The 15,031-nt window shown below is 41.3% G+C and overlaps 1 protein-coding gene across 3 annotated transcripts; it reads right to left on the bottom strand.

Annotated features, from left to right (window-relative positions):
• Positions 1-100: 100 nt before the first annotated feature.
• On the bottom strand, positions 101-14,953 carry parvb (parvin, beta). Of its 3 annotated transcripts, none has more exons than XM_024378739.2 (13): positions 14,634-14,953; positions 4,944-5,033; positions 4,090-4,160; positions 3,883-3,985; positions 3,570-3,710; positions 2,581-2,696; positions 2,426-2,484; positions 2,306-2,325; positions 2,145-2,206; positions 1,974-2,042; positions 1,741-1,842; positions 1,549-1,621; positions 101-1,082 (listed from the first exon to the last, which is right to left on the bottom strand). In XM_024378739.2, the coding sequence occupies exons 1-13, from the start codon at positions 14,746-14,748 to the stop codon at positions 1,006-1,008; spliced, it is 1,098 nt and encodes a 365-aa protein (XP_024234507.1). In that variant the 5' UTR covers positions 14,749-14,953; the 3' UTR covers positions 101-1,005. The 3 variants fall into 3 exon arrangements, with proteins under 3 accessions (XP_024234507.1, XP_024234510.1, XP_024234509.1); XM_024378742.2 differs by lacking the exon at positions 14,634-14,953 and adding an exon at positions 12,919-13,036; XM_024378741.2 differs by lacking the exon at positions 14,634-14,953 and adding an exon at positions 7,359-7,516.
• Positions 14,954-15,031: the final 78 nt, after the last annotated feature.

Genomic DNA, 15,031 nt, shown 5'->3' with positions numbered 1-15,031 from the left:
GCGGAGTTCTAATCTACAGCCCACTTCTGACTCACTTTGAAGGCAAACTAAGAAAGCTAATGTTCATGTATGAAGTGTATAATTACAGCAGCACACGCTGTCTGGGTTGAAACATTTATTTTGGGATGGACAGACATCGAAGCAGATACATACAAGCAGTGTGACAAGCTGCTCTCCTGGCGATCCAGACTTGACTCATCCCTCTTAATAATTTACCCTCGGTCTAAAATGCATGAGTGGACTCCTGTAGGCCACATGCAGCTCTCTGGTCTCTCGCTCTCTGCTACATCGCGGGTGGAGAGCCTCGCTAGCTGTTCTCCGGAAGGTCTACTGGGAATCGTCTGAAGGGCAGGTTAATACCACAATGCTTTGTGGCTCTCTCGGGTACAGTAGGAAGAGAATAACATGGCACTTAAGGTGAAAGGCAACAGGGTCAGCATCGGGTAAGAAATATGGCTTGAACCTGTCCATATAAACAATCGGAGAAATCTAAAAGTACTGTTAGAATTCATTCATATCATATTTTGGAATGACAACCTACAATAGAACAATAGATGTAGTAACAATACCATAATAATGATATGGGAATAATGTACAAAGCTTTCTGAGATATGATATACAGCAAGTCTTAGCATATGCAACAGTGGATCATAAATATTTTCTTATAAAGCAGTAGTGGCTTTTTTGCATAAAATACAAACCCATGTTTTCCAATTGCATGAATCATTCTACAGTCTTGACTGAGTACTAAAACATGAAACATACGTGTGCTTGGGTAGGGTTAGCATAAAGGAGGATTTAAATACTGACATTGGGGAGATTAAATACAAACATTCGGAGTCTCTTCACACCATCCCACTGATACAAGGGGTTGGCCTTTGGTTTAGTCCCAGTGGGTTCCTCAAGGGGTTCAGACATCAGCCAGTGTGAAGGTAGCACAAACACAGTGCCTTCATTCTCCTCACACTGTACTGTGGCTGTGTCTGTGCGTGTGGCAGGTAGACATCACTCGGAGTTCTTATAGTTGGTGAACAGGTTGTACAACACCCTCAAGGTAGACTTCAGGTTCAAGTTCACAACGTCTAGAACCGAACAAGACACACAAATTAAGTCAAAAGTTATTCAAAACAAACAAACAAACTGCTCCCAGAGGAAAGATCACAAACACACACACAAAAAATAGGCAAGTCAAGGTAGTTCATGCTGCTTGACTGATTCTGGGTAATATTGGTATGCAAAAATGAAAGAAAAACACCCACAAAAATAAAAATGAAAACACCCACACATCTTGTGAGACTTTATATTCAGAATGATAAGAGTTGGTGGGGTTAGGTTGGGTGTGTGGGTCAAAGGCTGGCTTAGACATACACCAATGTTCAAGTATCTAAAGTGAGGGAACAGCTACACCTATTGGACATATATGGCATTACATCTGCTCATGTGTCATAAGCTCTCCGATGCATAGCCTACCTAAACCAAGCTTCCCTTTCCAACTGAATTCACGCTACCTGCATTCCCCCACCATGTGTTACTGGCTTTCTACTATACCTTCCGGCCTGGCTTTGGGTTTCTTTAGGCCTCCGTCCTGCATTAGTTCAAAGGCAAACGCCACGTTGTGAACCTGAGGGGAACCGGGAGAGAGGATCAACCGGAGGAAACTGCTAAGAGTCGACTAAAGAACCACCATGTCTACAAGTCCACCACTTATAGAGAAACACCACTTCTAATAATCCTACCTACCTTCTGCTCAAAGTTCTCTGGTGTGAGGAAGAAGTTGTAGAGGGGGACAAAGTAGTTCTCCAGCAGTCCCATCAGCAGCACCAGGTACACACCATCAGCAAACTGGACACAAGAATATAAAAACCACATTACGATATGGAGGAAAACTCACTGTATCTTATGCCCAGTAGCTATAGTATGTTATATTGATTGAGCTGTTGTGTTTTTAAATAAAGCACCATCAGATTTCTAACCTGGGATTCCAACTCCGTGACCTCCAGGTTCAGCTTGTTCAGGTGTTTGTTCACAAAGGTGACGAGGGACTGATGGAGAGAGGTATAAAAAAATATTTAAAAAAGAGTAAAGTATGAAGGAACCAAACACAATGCCTTCTGCAGGTTTGAATCTCTCTTCAAATATTTTACCTTCTTCACAACGTTGAGCTTGTCCGGTGCATGATCCAGGAGGGTGTCAAATGCATCCCTTTCTGAGAAACAGGAGATAATCATCTTTTTTTTAAAAATTTTTAACTCCACATTAATCAAATTTTACAACCGACCTCAATGTTCAACCAACAAGTACTCACCAAATCTACCCATCATCATCCTAGAAAGAAGATAAAGAAAAGCGGAGTTGTTACACCTGTATACTGTAAGGACTTCCACGGAAACTGAAAACATACAACCGATATAACGGAAGTACATACTCTGTAGTGCTCGTCAGCTCCTTAGTCACATGAGACGTCTGCAGTATGCCTTCTCTTTTCTAAAACAATCAAACCCACCAAAACACACAGGTCAACGAGTCATCCTCATGACGTGTAATAGATAATAGATGTCAAAGTGTGCTGTGTCTCCGTACCTTGACCACCACCACCTGTACAGAGACGTGCTCTGGCAGTCTGATGGGGGCCAGGTAGTGCATGGCCAGAGCCACCAGCAGGTACACTATGGCCACCAGGTTCTTAGCATGGATAGCTGTGGATGGCAGAGGAGACCAGAAGAGGGCGTTGTGAGCCGTGACATCACTTTGAATTACCATGGCTAGAATGACTTGACCATGGTTGAATAGTGTGCTATATTCACTTCAGTACTACTGTAATTCAGGTGAAATAAGGTGAAATACAGTTCAGTACTACTGTAAATCAAGTGAAATACAGTTCAGTACTACTGTAAATCAGGTTAAATACAGTTCAGTACTACTATAAATCAGGTTAAATACAGTTCAGTACTACTGTAAATCAAGTGAAATACAGTTCAGTACTACTGTAAATCAGGTTAAATACAGTTCAGTACTACTGTAAATCAAGTGAAATACAGTTCAGTACTACTGTAAATCAGGTTAAATACAGTTCAGTACTACTGTAAATCAGGTTAAATACAGTTCAGTACTACTGTAAATCAGGTTAAATACAGTTCAATACTACTGTAAATCAGGTTAAATACAGTTCAGTACTACTGTAAATCAGGTTAAATACAGTTCAGTACTACTGTAAATCAGGTTAAATACAGTTCATATATCAAGTGAAATACAGTTCAGTACTACTGTAAATCAGGTTAAATACAGTTCAGTACTACTGTAAATCAGGTTAAATACAGTTCAGTACTACTATAAATCAAGTGAAATACAGTTCAGTACTACTGTAAATCAGGTTAAATACAGTGCCTATGGTAATATTCAACGAGAAGATAATGTATCTCTTTAAAAACTTAGGATGCCATACCAGAACTGATCTGTAGCAGCGATTGTGTAAAAGTATGTGTCTGATGGTCTGTGAACCCTTACGTTAGTCCTGTGTGTCAAGCTGGATATAGAATGACTGTATTTTCAGGGCTTAGTGAACAACTCACAGTCGACGCTCCACTCGATGGACCAGCCGTGAGGCCGGAGCAGCTCGTTGACGGCCTCCAGTACCGTCTGGAGCTTCTGTTTCTGTCCTATCTCTGACTGGGTCACCTCAGCCACGTTCAGCTTACGCCCAGACAGCTTCTCTGTCACCGGGAGAGAGGAGTTACACGGTTATGCAGATCTGTATTCTATAACATTCATCCGAATACTGTATACTGCAAAGTTACCTTTTCAACCCTATCATTTGATGTACAAACGATCAAACACAAGTTCAACCACAGACACTACACAAAGTCCAAGCTAATTCTGCCTTACCAAATAATTTCTGAAGCACCTGTCCATCATAGCAATCCTCCTCCAAGCCTTTGACGATGATCCTGTCCTCTTCCAGCTCATTGTTGATCCAGTCTATCAATACCTAGGAACAAGAACATACAGTTGAAGTTTCAGGTGTGGATCTGTTACCGGTGTTTGATCAACAGCATACAGAGAGAAATACTAAGCAACGCATAAGACACCTACCCTCTGAAGATCTTTGAATTTTGGATTCTCCCTTGAGGTCGGATCCAGCATGTTCCTCTCAGCATTCTCTTCTAAGAAAGGCATGATGGGAGAAATACACTCAGCTGTGAAGCCAGAGGGATCCAACTAATACATGGTGGAAGTGAACACATATTCTGACACAATCGAAGACTTCAACATGCCCACCCACCCACCCCCACACACACAAACACACACACACTCAGTCCTCTTCTCCTGTAGAGAGCACAGTTATCTTAAATCATAGAGTGAATCGGTTTGGTGATGAGGGGAAATATTAAGACACAGGGTGTTGTCCTAACTCCACCCCTCTGCACATTGCTCTTTCATTTCCTCTTCCACCAAAGGTCACTCACAGTCACAATTAGTTCCCGGAGTGCCCAGAAGTCACCCCCAAATCAGCTTCAGTAAGGTCTCCAGACATAACCTCGTAACCCTCAGGCATCAACGAGTACAGTTGTCACCAAAGGCCAAAAGTGTCATCAACAGTCCACCAAAGGCATCAGAAGTAAGTGACCAATACACCTACAAGACTGAAGTGGAATGACAACAAATGGCACAACAGTTTTGGATACATAAGATTCTGTAGATGAGAGAGGCTCTGGTTTGTCCAGGAGGCCTACAGAGACATTCCAAGTAGAATCCTTTCCCCCAGAGGGTTCTACATGGAAACCAAAAGGGTTCTACCAGGAACTAAAAAGGGTTCTCCTATGTACTGTATGTATGGAGGTTAGCATTAGGAGTTTGAGTTGGTGTTACCGAGCAACACAGAAACATGTTGTACGTATGAAGGTTAGTTTTAGGGTAAGGGTTTGAGTTTTAGGAGTTCTTGTTACCCAGCATGGTGTCCTCAGGGTGGATTTCAGTCCCAGAGGGCAGCATGGGAGTGTTGATGGCATTCTTCCCCTCCTCATGAAGGTCACTCACTGAGGACAGGGACAACAGAGAGGACCCAGCATTAGATAAACATTTTTAGTCAGTAGCATTAACCTCAGAATGACCGCCACCACACACATACACACAGTTTCAGTTTCAAATTGTATAAGTCGTATGTACGGGATACGCATGGTGTACATCGTCCAATCGTCACGACAACGCAACAACAATACAAAAATAAGGAAAGACAAGAATACGAACATAAAGTAAATGGCTCTGTTGAAGTAGAAGAAACAACAACAGCTACAGCTCAAGTTTCAGGTGTAGATCTGTTATCAGTGTGTTCAACAAGTGACAGTGTCTAGAAAGAAATACTAGGCTATGGATAAGAGCCTAACACACACACACACACACACACACACACACACACACACACACACACACACACACACACACACACACACACACACACACACACACACACACACGTGAAGATATTTATATTTCCCATTCTATTAAAGCTCAGTGAGAGGACACACACACAGCACACCCCACAGCTGTCTAAGGGTGGCGGCAGTGGGCTCCTCTGTGTGTGTGTGTGTGTGTGTGTGTGTGTGTGTGTGTGTGTGTGTGTGTGTGTGTGTGTGTGTGTGTGTGTGTGTGTGTGTGTGTGTGTGTGTGTGTGTGTATGTGTGTGTGTGTGTCTACCCAACTGTCTGGTGTGAGGGGGGATTAACACACTGCCTGGAGCCTAAGACTGACGCCACACCTTCTCCATGGTTAGTTCTACACTAATACTAATCCAGAAATCGAATGGCTCTATTAGTGAATGGATGATAACAAGCACTCAATAGGACGCATCGACATGAATTCGCTGATCACTGAGGACGTAAATAGTCTCTTGTGACTGTTAAGCACATGTAATACTTGATCCTGGGTTCCAGCGATTAGGCTGTAAACAAACCACAAGATGAAGCCAAACCACTCTGTTGCTGAGCTGAGCTTTGATTCACCTTCACTGACACAGGCTGACGTTACCTCTGGGATTTGGCTTGTGTCTACATTTAGGCCTCTAATCCTAATGGCTACATTCCTTTCATCTTCCTCTGCGGCAGAAAACAGTAGACAGTGCATTTAAGGTATACAGAAAACAGCAGACAGCACATAAGGTATACAGAAAACAGCAGACAGCACATTTAAGGTATGCAGAAAACAGTAGACAGTGCATTTAAGGTATGCAGAAAACAGTAGACAGTGCATTTAAGGTATGCAGAAAACAGTAGACAGTGCATTTAAGGTATGCAGAAAACAGCAGACAGCATAGTTAAGGTATGCAGAAAACAGCAGACAGCATAGTTAAGGTATGCAGAAAACAGTATACAGTGCATTTAAGGTATGCAGAAAACAGTAGACAGTGCATTTAAGGTATGCAGAAAACAGCAGACTGCACATTTAAGGTATGCAGAAAACAGTAGACAGTGCATTTAAGGTATGCAGAAAACAGCAGACAGCACATTTAAGGTATGCAGAAAACAGTAGACAGCACATTTAAGGTATGCAGAAAACAGTAGACAGTGCATTTAAGGTATGCAGAAAACAGCAGACAGCACATTTAAGGTATGCAGAAAACAGCAGACAGCACATTTAAGGTATGCAGAAAACACTAGACAGTGCATTTAAAGTATTCAGAAAACAGTAGACAGTGCATTTAAGGTATGCAGAAAACAGCAGACAGCAAATAAGGTATACAGAAAACAGTAGACAGTGCATTTAAGGTATGCAGAAAACAGCAGACAGCGCATTTAAGGTATGCAGAAAACAGCAGACAGCGCATTTAAGGTATGCAGAAAACAGCAGACAGCGCATTTAAGGTATGCAGAAAAGGGATGTTGTTGATGTTGGGGAGAGGAGTAGTCCTCTGTAGTTTCTAACGATGTCCTATCTGATTTGCCCTGCTGTAGAGCTCAACCACAAGCCAGCGGGCCTGCCTGCATCACACACCAGATCAGCATTTCCTTTCCAATTACAGTCCTGCGTTTCATCATAATTGTGCTATTTCCTCCCACTGTGACTCTGTCCAGTACATCTGTGATACAATCGAATGAGTGAAAATTACTGCTAAGGATTTGACCAAAGCCCTCCCAAACAATAATATAGCCAAATAATACTGCCGTAGAAATGTAATGTGTCAATAGATCACAACCGAAGCTGAATCTGGATTACAAACACAAACACAAACGGGTCCCTAAACAGCAACATACCAGCAGCACTCACAAAATGTAAATACGGTACAGGGTATGCTTCCCCATTCATAAATCAGAGTTCCATAAGCAGCCAGCCCTTCCAGCCAATCCCACCAAGACAAACAGAACTACCTTGTTTCTTCCTCTTGGTCCCACATAGTAGGCCCGCCATGTCTCCAGAAATTAGCCCAGGGATCCCAGAGGTGCTCAGAGAGTAGCAGCGAAGTGAAGGTATATAGTGATAGAGAGAGTGTGTGAAAGAGTGTGTGTGAGGTCCTGCCTGGTGGGACTAGGCAGTGGCCGAGGCATCATCACGTGTTTATTTCTGTCACAACCCCCCCACCCTTGCGGTCCAGTTACAGGAGCAGAGGAGGGGTGGGTGTATGAGTGTGTGTGTGTGTGTGTGTTTTCTTCTATCCTTGTGGGGACCTAACATCCCCCAATGTCTCCACAAGGATAGTAAAACAATAACAACTAGGTTACAACTAGGGTTAGGGTTAGAATTAGAGTTAGGAGTTTGGTTTAGGGTTACGGGTTAGATAAAATAGGATTTTGAATGGAAAAAAAAAATATATATTAATTATAATTTTAGGTCCCTACAATGATAGGAGAACAACAAATGTGTGTGTGTGGGGGGGGATTACCAGGGCAGGAACGGAACTGGAACTGCAACCACAATAGCAGAACACTACCTGACTAACCCCGGGGACGCTAGAGACAACACAGGACAGGACAGAAGGCATGGATACTACTACACTACACTACTGCACTGACATGGACCATGTTGTGTTTGTGTACCCAATCTAGCAGCAGCAGTACTGCGTAGGAAGGTGCACGGTAACACAATATGCTTAAACTATCATACTGCATAGGAGAACAGTCTAATGCTGGATAAACTCAGACAGCAGTGTGATGTTCCTGTTTTTTGTTTATATGATAATCCCAGGTAAACTACGTATGAAAAACCCAACAGGCTATCTTTCTTGGTTAGAGATGTTCTTTAGTGTACAACTTCATCGTCATGCTATAAGCGTTGCTTTCAGATCTTAAAGGTCCAATTTTTATCTCAATATCAAATCATTTCCTGGTAACAATTAAGTAATTTACTGTGATTGTTTTCAATTAAAATGGTCAAAAAGAAACAAAAATAGAATCTTAGCAATTTCTCAAGAAACAATTTTGCTAGGGACTGCATGGGAGTTGTCTGGGTAGAAAACTAGCTGTAGTTGGCAGAGAGGTTTGGAACTCTCTTTCTTATTGGTCTATTAAAGAATTTACCACCTGGTGATGTGACAAGGCAGGCCAAAACTAAATCCCACCACAACAGGCTGACATTTCTTACACTAAAAGATATGGAGTCATTATCATCATTTTCAAAATGTCACAGTATTATTACAACCTCATAGTGTGTAAATACACACTATATACAAAAGTATGTGGACAGCCCTTCAAATTAGTGGATTTGGCTATTTCAGCCACACCCGTTGCTGACAGGTGTATAAAATCGAGCATACAGCCATGCAATCTCCATAGACAAACATTGGCAGTAGAATCTTGGCCATGTACTGTTATAATCTCAACCCGGCACAGCCAAAAGAGGACTGGCCACCCCTCAGAGCCTGGTTCCTCTCTAGGTTTCTGCCTTTCTAGAGAGTTTTTCCTAGCCACTGTGCTTCTACATCTGCATTGCTTGCTGTTTGGGGTTTTAGGCTGGGTTCCTGTGTAGCACTTTGTGACATCGGCTGATGTAAAAAGGGCTTCATAAATAAATGTGATTGATTGAATGGCCTTACTGAAGAGCTCAGTGTCTTTCAAGGTGGCACCGTTGAGCAGCCCCGGTCCACTGTAAGTGCTTTTATTGTGAAGTGGAAATGTCTAGGAGCAACAACGGCTCAGCCGTGAAGTGGTAGACCACACAAGCTCACAGAACGGGACCGCCGAGTGCTGAAGCACGTAAAAATTGATTGTCCTCGGTTGCAACACGATTCCAAACTACCTCTGGAAGCAACATTAGCACATTACCTGTTCATCAGGAGCTTCGTGAAATGGGTTTTCATGGCCGAGCAGCCTATTCCTCTTAATATAATTACACTAATTTAGTTCTACCCCCGGCCTTGCAGTGAAATAAATCACCAGCCAGCTTCTTTGCAGGCATTATATGAAACACCTGTCATGGTTAAGACCATTAGCAGAGTGGAGTATGCAGAAGACTGCAGTCAATCGACAAAAACAACAACATACCACCAGCAATTTAGCTGCAAGCTGGAGGTAAAGTGTGTCAAATTCATGGTGTAAATATCATCTAAATATACCCATTCAATGAAGATGAAAAGCTTACATCTCCTTATATCTCAGTAGATTTTCAATGTAAACCAAGGTTCCCGTGCCCCCTGGGGGAACTTGATTTACTGTGACCCAGGGAAAGTTATTTATGCCTCAGTGAGACAGGCAAGGCCTTAAATTTAGCTCAGTTTATTTATGTCGGACAGGCAGCATAGGCATGAGTGACTAAACGGACACAGAATCCACACACACCCACTGTCCAGAGCTGAGATGACCATGTCACAACCCTGGACCTGGGCTATTCAGAGCTTTCAGTTGACCCGTCATTAGCTATGATGACAGTCATGCTGACTCTACTACTGGTAAACCTTCACTGATTTATAACACTTATCAGGCTTCAGAAATAACATTACATAAAGGAACATCATTTCAACGGAGAAAACCATCGCAATCAAATATTTCTCTACATCTCTATATTTCTCTAGAACTGACAAGAGACAGTTATAATATATATACTGTATATACACAGTGCCAGAAACTATTCATACCCCTTGGCTTATTCCACCATCTTGTTGTGTTACAGCCTGCATTCAAAATGTATTAAATAAAAAAAATGTCTCGCCCATCTACACACAAATACCCATAATGACAATGTGAAAACATGTTTTTAGAAATGTTTGCAAATTTGTTGAAAATGAAGTACAGAAATATCTAATTTACATACAGTAAACATTCAAAAGTTTGGGGTCACTTAGAAATGTCCTTGTTTTTGAAAGAAAGGCTCTTTTTTTGTCCATTAAAATAACATCAAATTGATCAGAAATATAGTGTAGACATTGTTAATGTTGTAAATGACTATTGTAGCTGGAAACGGCAGATTTTTTATGGAACATCTACATAGATGTACAGAGGCCCATTATCCGCAACCATCACTCGTGAGTTCCAACGCCACGTTGTGTTAGCTAATCCAAGTTTATAATTTTAAAAGGCTAATTGATCATTAGAAAACCCTTTTGCAATTATTTTAGCACAGCTGAAAACTGTTGTGCTCATTAAAGAAGCAATACAACTGGCCTTCTTTAAACTAGTTGAGTATCTGGAGCATCAGCATTCAATTACAGGTTCAAAATGGCCAGAAACAAAGACCTTTCTTCTGAAACTCGTCAGTCTATTCTTGTTCTGAGAAATTAAGGCTATTCCATGCGAGAAATTGCCAAGAAATTTAAGATCTCGTACAACGCTGTGTACTACTCCCTTCACAGAACAGCACAAACTGTCTCTAACCAGAATAGAAAGAGGAGTGGGAGGCCCTGGTGCACAACTGAGCAAGAGGGCAAGTACGTTAGAGTGTCTAGTTTGAGAAACAGACGCCTCAGAAGTCCTCAACTGGCAGCTTCATTAAATAGTACACGCAAAACACCAGTCTCAACGTCAACAGTGAAGAGGCGACTCCGGGATTTCAGCTTTTAATTTTGTCTACATTTCTAAACATGTCTACAAACAAAATTCCATTTTGACATTATGGGGTATTGTGTGTAAATTAGAGACAAAAATCTCAAATAAATACATTTTAAATTCAGGCTGTAACACAACAAAATGTGGAAAAGGTAAAGGGGTGTGAATACTTTCTGAAGGCACTATATATAGTGCAGTTGGAAAGTATTCAGACCCCTTCACATATTCCACATTTTGTTACGTTACAGCCTTATTCTGAAATGGATAAAATAGTTTCCCCCTACTCAATCCACACACAATACCCCCATAATGACAAAGCAAAAACAGATTTGTAGACATTTTTACACCTACAAGTCTCTTCTTCTTATCGGTGTCCTTAAGTAGTGGTTTCTTTGCAGAAATTCGACCGTGAAGGCCTGATTCATGCAGTCTTCTCTGGTGAGTTGGTGTTGAGATGTGTCTGTTACTTGAACTCTGTGACGCATTTATTTGGGCTGCAATTTCTGAGTCTGGTAACTCTAATGAACTTATCCTCTACAGCAGAGGTAACTGGGTCTTCCTTTCCTGTGGCGGTCCTCATGAGAGCCAGTTTCATCATAGCGCTTGATGGTTTTTGCGACTACACTTGAAGAAACTTGAAACATTCAAAGTTCTGTCGTTTCTCTTTGCTTATTTGAGCTGTTCTTGCCCGAATATGGACTTGGTCTTGTACCAACTAGGGCTATATCCTGTATACCACCCTTATCTTGTCACAACACAACTGATTGGATCAAACACATTAAGAAGGAAAGAAATTCCCCAAATCTACTTTTAACAAGGTGTAACGGATGTGAAATGGCTAGCTAGTTAGCGGTGTTCGCGCTAAATAGCGTTTCAATCGGTGACGTCACTTGCTCTGAGACCTTGAAGTAGTGGTTCTCCTTGCTCTGCAAGGGCCGCTGCTTTTGTGGAGCGATGGGGTAACGATGCTTCGTGGGTGACTGTTGTTGATGTGTGCAGAGGGTCCCTGGTTCGCGCCCGGGTATGGGCGAGGGGACGGTCTAAAGTTATACTGTTACATTGATGCTGTTTCCCATTTAACAACAGGTATATACACATGTTATATTTTGTATTGTATTTTTGTATTTTGTTCGCCGAGTATGAAAATGTGATGCAAGGGATTTTGCCATCGACAGCCATCAATACCGTTAAGCCCTGCACAACTAACGTGCTGTTTCCCATTTAACAACAGAAATAAATGCTCAACTGGGACCACTGGCCGAAGTGATTTATTTTGAGAAAACACAACGCATGGAGAGTACATTATACATCTGTTACAAAGGCACACCTGTTAATTGAAATGAATTCCAGGTGACTACCTCATGAAGCTGGTTGAGAGAATGCCAAGAGTGTGCAAAGCTATCATCAAAGCAAAGGGTGGCTATTTGAAGAATCTCAAATGTAAAATAAATTTAGATTTGTTTAACACTTCTTTGGTTACTACATGATTCCATATGTGTTATTTCAGTTTTGATGTCTTCACTATTATTCTACAATGTAGAAAATAGTAAAAATAAAGAAAAACCCTGGAATGAGTAGGTGTGTCCAAACATTTGACTGGTACTGTATATCATTCAAATGTTTTAATTTGTTAATGTAAAAATTGTCCTCTGTATTATACAAATACTTTTAACATATCAAAAGCCCATTTATTCAGTGTAATTTGAGAAGTTAGTTAGGTGACTGACTGTATTATACAAACATTCATTTATTTTTTACATTTGCAGGGGAAATGCAGTCGGTCACCTAACTAACTTCTCAAATTACACTGTACAAATGGGCTTTTGATATGTCCCCAGCACTCATTTTCACAGGGAAAGTATTTCTCTATAGCTACTCAAGCAAATCATTTCTAGATTATACATTTACTACATAGACTAGAACAAAAATATGTGAAACAAAAAAGAAAACTTACTTGTGGGAGCACTTTCTGAGGTAGACATTGCTGTAACACTAAAATAATATTTCCCTCAGTCACACCCATTAAGACATAATGGAGACACTCGTCATTATAATACATTTAAGGCCATGACCAGCACTTTTTACTGACTATTATCCCTCTTAAGTCCAGTGCGGTGGTGATTGACACTAGCCTTAAAAGAACACATCAGGGAGAGAGATACTTCCTTTCCGTTTATCTGCAGAAACAGTCACAAACACATGATATCTAGGTCCGGCACACAGAGCAGGAATCTGAGTTCAACACATAGCAGTAATACAGCTATTATAACAGACATTTATTTTCTTCAGAAGACCTTATAATGTGTATTTGGCCTTGATCACAAGCTGCTGTTCATAATCTCAAACTGAGAGTTGCAACTTGTACTCATAGAGTACTGAATGTGTGGTTTCCATTTAGATTTTTTTTTGTAGGCAACAAGCTCTCTCAGGCACCCCTTCAGGATACACAGAGACGAAAGGAAATTTCCCAAAGAGCGAAATTGAATATAGAAAATGCCTAAAGTAATTACCCAGTGAATGTACAGTTAGGCCTATACCACTCAGCTAATTAGTTTTGTCTGGTTGTGATCTTTCTTAGTTAAAAAAGACTACATCCAACCTGACCTGGCTACACCTTTCAATCATTCACTGAATACATCTATTTGTATTTATTTATTCTGCATTTATCACAGAAAGTGCTGTCTTGAGACTGTTCTTCCATCCCCCCAGGCCAGAGCTATCATCACTTTCACCAGTCGCCACAAAGGGGCACTCTTTAGCTGTGGTATAAGTAACAAACACAGAACACGAGCTTTACCTTCAGGAAATCTATTCCCCCTTAATAGAGCACGTGCCCAGAACACATATAGGAGGTACTGAGTCTTGATGACTGGGATTTACTGGGGTTCCACAGCAATTGCAACCTAGCCTCCATTCGTCTGCCTTTAGAGTTCCTTATATAGAAAATGACAAACACATGGCCAGGCAGGGAGGGACTGACACACACACACACAGGGGCCGAATCTTGCAGCTGTTCATACTAGACAGAGAGTTGGGAAGTGGGCTTCAAAATGGCTTGGTAAATAAATGAAAAAGTGAAACTGCACAACTAGGACAGTCCAAACGTTATTCAAAAGAGAAGAGAAAGTAAACATCATGGGACAGTAATCCTCTTACTCCTTATCTTAATAACCTTGCATTCTTGGCATAGGTGATGACCATCTGATCTATTTATGTTTATTACATCATGAGGAATGCCACTTGCCAGTCTACTTTCTTTGTGTTGTTTTCTTCTTCTATTCACTTTGAAACTTCCCAAGGTTGAGAGAGTATTTCGTTGATGTTTTTTTTTTTTTTTTTTACTAAAAGTATAACTTGCCATGGCATGTATGATTTGTATTGAAGTCCAATGTTTTATAATAATAGGCTACTTCTGATCATAGGCTTGGAATAAAGATGATAAATATTTGACATGGATGTGGCTCATGCAACCCGGTTGTTGTTCTTTATTCCAACTAAAAAAGGTTTAAGAAGTCATATCCTACATTTAGACCCATGTCAATATAACGTACGTATTGATGGGAAACGTAAATTGCAGCACCATGGACAGCGGGGAATAAAACGGATACACAAATGAGTGTTATGACAATGTATAACGTCACGCTTTAGGGAATTAAGCTTATACGTTACCTTCTTTGGACTTCTTCTTTCTAACCAGCGTTCCTCCTAATTTTCCAAGGAAAGATTCGTCCTTTTTCATCTTGCCTGACTGCGAAGTCGCTGACCTAACAGGAGCTCCAGCCATCTTTGAGCGACGGTCAACTAACTGTTCGCTGCAGCTCAATTCTGTGAAACCTCAATCCCCGTGATTCATTGAGCACCTGGAATTAAGTCCGCTGGCAGGAAAAAGGACGTGGACAACACTTCGGGCCGGTAGCGGTAACAATAGGAGGACAGGAGCGCCCGTTTGACTTCAATGGACCGGATGACTCAGTTAGCAGACAAGGCATCGCCTTTATTATTGGCTGCCCAACAGCGCCGGTCAATGGCTGGATGTCGGTTGTCCCATGAGAGGAGAGGATGCGTCA

The sequence above is a fragment of the Oncorhynchus tshawytscha genome, linkage group LG19 (genome assembly GCF_018296145.1).
Source record: "Oncorhynchus tshawytscha isolate Ot180627B linkage group LG19, Otsh_v2.0, whole genome shotgun sequence".
NCBI classification, from domain to species: domain Eukaryota; kingdom Metazoa; phylum Chordata; class Actinopteri; order Salmoniformes; family Salmonidae; genus Oncorhynchus; species Oncorhynchus tshawytscha.
The sequence above is the reverse complement of the archived record's forward strand: the minus strand, read 5'-3'. Positions and strand labels throughout refer to the sequence as shown.

Excerpts from the sequence above, each read along its gene's own strand:
- parvb (XM_024378739.2), bottom strand. The coding sequence starts at position 14,748 with ATGGCTGGAGCTCCTGTTAGGTCAGCGACTTCGCAGTCAGGCAAGATG. Across the intron at positions 2,697-3,569 it reads CATCGAGTGGAGCGTCGACT|CTATCCATGCTAAGAACCTG; the intron begins GTGAGTTGTTCA and ends TGCCATCCACAG. Across the intron at positions 1,083-1,548 it reads ACCCAAAGCCAGGCCGGAAG|ACGTTGTGAACTTGAACCTG; the intron begins GTATAGTAGAAA and ends GTTCGGTTCTAG.